The sequence below is a fragment of the Carassius gibelio genome, chromosome A8, assembly GCF_023724105.1.
Source record: "Carassius gibelio isolate Cgi1373 ecotype wild population from Czech Republic chromosome A8, carGib1.2-hapl.c, whole genome shotgun sequence".
NCBI classification, from domain to species: domain Eukaryota; kingdom Metazoa; phylum Chordata; class Actinopteri; order Cypriniformes; family Cyprinidae; genus Carassius; species Carassius gibelio.
Window position 1 is genome coordinate 12,422,999 of NC_068378.1, and position 5,654 is coordinate 12,428,652.

Consider the following 5,654-nt stretch of genomic DNA (forward strand, 5'->3'; position numbering starts at 1 on the left):
TATGTGTGTGTGTGTCAAACGAAGCTTCTCTGATTCGTGTGTCTGAATTTTGAAACACTACAAGGACTTTGTAGAGACTTGAATACCCCCTGGGCAAAGTACAGAACACAATTCACTCAATCCTTCTCATCAGATCAGCCCTATTTTAGATCTTTTTCACACACTTTCGCACACACGCAGCACATGACACCTAAATTAAGCTTTTAAAGGGCAGAGAAATTGTCCAAACATACACTAATCTTTAAAGGACTGAAAGTGTCAATGACAACCTAGAAAATCTTTGCCATTTGCCACTTGCTGTATTTGGGCTTAGTGAGCTGTACTATTTTGAACAATATTTTCTTTGATTCACCGTCACAGTTAATACACAGTTGAATACTAAGAATGATTTAAAACAAGCACATTACGTATGAAGACAGATCAAAAGACACCTGGTGATAAATCTGGGTGTGTGCATTTCTAGGGAAATAAACTACTTTTTACAAATTAAGTAGTACGATCATAAGCATTTGATTCTTTAAAAGATATATCTCATTTCCTAACACAAATAGTTTCAAACCAAATTAAAAACACACATCAGGAATAACTGAAGCTTATAGGACATTATATGGCATGTAAAGAGAGAAATGTACTTTCCTTTTTTGTTGCATGGTATAGTTTTCATCTAACCGTGCAACACCTGAAAGTCAGCATCACCTGTCTACACAAATGTGCTCTATGGATTCAAGCTAATGACGGATGTCATTTGATTTCTAAAGGACATAATGTTAAAATATCCTTCTGCATTCTCTAGACAAACAACCTTAAGTCTCACTGTGTAATGTGAACCTGAGTTTTTCAGGTCAACCCAGTATTAAGGTATAAACTCCATAAAATTATGAGTACACCGGTACTGATGTGCTAAGGAGGGACAAAAAAGAGATTTAAACTAGATGGACGGACAGATAGATAGATAGATAGATAGATAGATAGATAGATAGATAGATAGATAGATAGATAGATAGATAGATTTCAAGACTTCACTTGATGTCTCCACTGTTGATGTGGTCACAAATGTTTAGCATTAAGTTTAAAAAGATTTGAGCGGAGAAAACATTCATGTGTGATTGTTGGTAACAGACTTGTTTAGTGATCCACTCTGCAACGGTGAAAAAGGCACTCCTAAATCAAAGGCAACTCTTCAAAAATGACCCAATTACAACCGAGATAAAAAAGCAAAGCATGGAGACCAAAACAAGCTTTAAAGTCTCTGCTTTAGCATTGTTTATCAATGAAACATTGAAGTGAATTCATTTTAACACCATAGGAATATGAAAGCCAGGCCATTTTAAAAAGTGAAAAAGGTCCTTCAAAATCTTTGAGATCAATAAAGATATATATACAGTACAGACCAAAAGTTCGGACACACTTTCTCATTCAAAGAGTTTTCTTTATTTTCATGACACACTAAATCTTGGCATTCTCTTGATGAGCTTCAAGAGGTAGTCACCTGAAATGGTCTTCTAACAGTCACGAAGGAGTTCCCCGAGAGATGCTTAGCACTTGTTGGCCCTTTTGCCTTCTGTCTGCGGTCCAGCTCACCCCTAAACCATCTCGATTGGGTTCAGGTCCGGTGACTGTGGAGGCCAGGTCATCTGGCGCAGCACCCCATCACTCTCCTTCTTGGTCAAATAGCCCTTGATGCCTTCAGTGTGACTCTACAGTTTTCATAGTCATGAAAATAAAGAAAACTCTTTGAATGAGAAGGTGTGTCCAAATTTTGGTCTGTACTGTATATATATATATATATATATATATTGGGAATCACAGATCATGAAGCTGAGGCCTTAGGATGGATTTAAAGTCAATATTTTATCTTATGATATTTGAAAAATAATTAGATTATCACAACTGAGAAGTACAAACTGCTCCTCCTCCAGTGTTAACCCAAAGGATTAATTGTACCCATTTTCTGCAACCTTAAAAGAATAATTCACCTTAAAATGTAAATTCTGTCATCCTTTACTCATCATCACCATTTCTTTATTCTAACACCAAAGAAGATATTTTGAAAAGTGTCTTATTGTTTTTTTCCCCTGCAAAGTCCGAGTACAGTATTGTTGTCAACCCCACTGACTGTCATTGTATGGAATTCTTTTGTATCCTGTAGAAAAAAGAAAGTCATAGAGAAATCTTTTCAAACTCAACAAAAAAAAAGTGTTTGCTTTTCATTTCAAACATTTAAAACTAAAATGTTTTATTTATTCTTATAAAATATGAACCTTTAGAAATATACACAAATGTATGTAGGACATTAAAAAGAGCTTGGTATAACGAAACAAACCAGAACCATGAACTGACTGTATAAAACAACTCAAATAACAAGTTTCTCTCTTTGTGTTGGCAATATTTAGTGCTTAAAAATTTACTTTGTTCCATGAAATGGCCTAAAAATAGGCAGTTCATTCTCTGCTGAGGCCTTATTGAGCAGCTGCACTCCAATGTCAGTGCAGTTGTGTATGACACGGCCTTCATTTCCATAGAAAAGCCACACGACTACGCCATGGAGGAGCCGCCTTTCCCCAAGCCATTCACAACCATTGTTTGTCGAGTCCTTCCATTGTCTTTAATCACAGCCCTACAGTATCCGAGTCCCTTTCTGTCTGTCACAAAAGGAAACAACTATTGCACATTACATGATACAGTCATCCAAATGACAGCAATATGGACTTGCTCCGTTATTATTTGTTTCACAAATCTTTTCCCAAAGTATGCAAAGTTTCAGATGTAGTACAAGCACCAAGAACTTAAAAAAAAAACCTGTTGGGGACATTGCATCTGAAGTTTGCATAAAATAAATATGAGCATTGTTGTGTCCTTTGCTGGCTTGTCTCTTTGCAGTGCATTCAAGTCCAGCAATTACTTTATTATTTCTTGACCGTTTGTTTGTGTATAGAGGCCCAGCTCATACACAGGTTGCAGGAGGACCTGCCGGTTCGTACTTGGTTTTATGTCCTTTCAATGGAGGATGAGGCTTGAGATAAGGTCCACTTCCTGTGAAAACACATGCAGCCTTCCTCCTTGTCTTCTTTTTAAGTTTGCGGCTGAAAACATTCTGCCACGATTGCAGTGTTTTGGAGGTCCAGATCCACATGCCGCTGGTGATGCCCACAACCAGCAACATAAAAATCTTAACCATGAAGATTTCCACGGCTGGGATGGAGCTCTTCATCACACACTCCTCACCACTCTTACTGTCCTCAGTGCACTTCTGCTCTCCTGCTAGAATCTTCCAATAATCCATGTTGAGACGCTCGTAAAAATAGCAGGCGATGACGCAAGTGGCAGGGACCGTGTAAAGCACAGAGAAGACGCCGATCCTAACCATCAGCTTCTCCAACTTATCCGTGTTCTCTCCTTCGGTCTTCATGACCTTACGGATGTGAAAGAGTGCCACAAACCCTGACAGCAGAAAGGAAGTGCCAATAATGAGGTAGCAGGAGAGGGGGATAAGAACAAAACCCGTCAAGGCTTTGACATCCATGCTGCCCACATAACAGACCCCTGTCAGCTCGTCGCCCGCTACCTTCCTCATAACCAGGATCATGATGGTCTTAATTGCTGGTATAGCCCATGCCGCTAGATGGAAGTAGCTGCTGTTGGCTTCAATGGCCTCATGACCCCATTTTTTCCCAGCAGCGAGGAACCACGTGAGAGTAAGAATGACCCACCACAGGGAACTGGCCATTCCGAAATAGTAAAGAATGAGGAAGACTATAGTGCAGCCAGTGCTTTCCAAGCCTTCCTGGATGATGTACTGAACGCCATTGTCACGGTCACAGGCCACGTTTTCCACCCCCACAAAAAGTCTTATAAGAAAGCCCACCGAGTAAACACAGTAAGACATAGACAAGAAGATGATCGGCCGCTCGGGGTACTTGAAGCGCTGTGGATCGATGAGGAAGGTGAGGACTGTAAAAGCACTGGAGATGAAGCACAGGATGGACCAGATTGCAATCCACACCATGGAGAAGCGCTTGTCGCCCTGGCTCCAGTACACGTCGATGTTTGAGTAACACTTGGGGGCACAGGACTCGCTCTTCTGAACGTAATGAAACTTTCCAGGGTTGCTGCATGTCGTCTTACCGACCCTCTCCTTTATCGGCAGTTCTTGGCTGTTACCTGGCCGAGGGGGTCGGGAGTCTGGCGGATGAGTGTGGGAGCCTTTTGGGGGCTCGTCGGTGCCATTGTTTGGTGCCTCCATACAGAGGTAATTGGGGTCATTTTTATTTGGCAGTCTGGAACAGTCCAGTGAGTCAGGCCAGTGGAAGTTAAACTGTTCCATGATGGGAGAACACTTCTGCCGTGCCTGCTCACACATTACTCGACATGCTGGGATGGGTGTGGATACCTGCTCCGTGCACATGGGAGCATACAGCGAGCACAAGAAAAACTTCAGATGACTGTGGCAGCCGAACTCAATCAGTGGAGCAAACTCGTGCAGCTTTATGGCCGCCTCACTTTGATCTTCATGTCCCATTAAATTCGGCATAACTGTCAAGTTGTAGCCAATGTCTTTACAGAGTGGAATAGCAATCTCCTGGCATCTTCCTTCACCTGGCCGGTCCGGGTCGATGGAGCTGATAGCGGAACAAAACCCGGCCATGCACAGCAGCACAAGGCTGAGTCCAAAAGTGGCAGCAAACATTGTCTTTCTGTATTAATTCATGTAACAATGATTGTCAAAAAAAAATGGTATTTTTATCTGAAAAGTTGTTTCATTGTCACTCTTTATAATTTTAGCTGGTTGACTAAAAAAGTTATTGTATACCAAAGACAGGAGGATGAATTATTGAAAAAGAAAACTTGTTTTCCTTTGTGAATCCATCAGTCAGTAACTCTGATTCCAAACAATCAGTTCAGTTCAAAAGTAATATCTGTCAAAATATATAGCCTATATAAATCTTTAGATAGATAAGTATTAGAAAGCTCTAACCATACATAGAGGTTTCACTCAATGTGTTAAATTCCCAGTCCACAGATGATAATTCCTTCTTCTAAAGCGGTTCTCTCCTGTGAGATAATGTTGATGATCTGTTTCCCTCACGAAAGTACACAAACTTTTCCACTTGCTCTCGCATTACTTTCCACATTCATCCCCCCGCAAAGTGTATCCAATCTGAAGTCACGGCGTCGTGTTATCACAGTCATCTGAAAATGAATCCGCTCGGTAAGCGCGTGAATATTCACTCGTCTGGTCTCCAGACAATCCTCTTCTCCGTCATGAGTTGCTCTCAGTCTCGCGCGCTGTCTGTGTCTGACGCTCGGAGCTCCTCCGCCACCGTCCTGAACTAACCTGCCAAAAGATCCGCCTTCAAAGACAGCTGCTTTACATAAGAAAGCCCAAACTGACACACGGATTATCCTTAAACCGTGCGGAACTGGCTGTTACCGTTTTACCACAAGATCACAGTAAATTACTCACTGGCCATTTGTTGTTGTTGTTTTCTCCCCATTCCCTCTGATGAATTACGGTACACTTATCACTGCAAGTCAGCGAGAAATCTCTCGCCGAGGAGGATGACCAAAAGGATTCAGTGGCTTTCCAGTCGAGATGTGCCCCCTTTTAAATCTACAACTGACGATTTTCACGCTCCGGCCATTGTGGAAAGAGA

General features: G+C 41.5%; 1 protein-coding gene across 1 annotated transcript; it reads right to left on the bottom strand.

The window, feature by feature from the left end:
- Positions 1 to 2,087: 2,087 nt before the first annotated feature.
- Positions 2,088 to 5,440, bottom strand: LOC128018482 (frizzled-10-B-like). Its single transcript, XM_052604010.1, has one exon. It carries the CDS (start codon positions 4,685 to 4,687, stop codon positions 2,945 to 2,947), a length of 1,743 nt encoding a protein of 580 aa, XP_052459970.1. The 5' UTR covers positions 4,688 to 5,440; the 3' UTR covers positions 2,088 to 2,944.
- Positions 5,441 to 5,654: the final 214 nt, after the last annotated feature.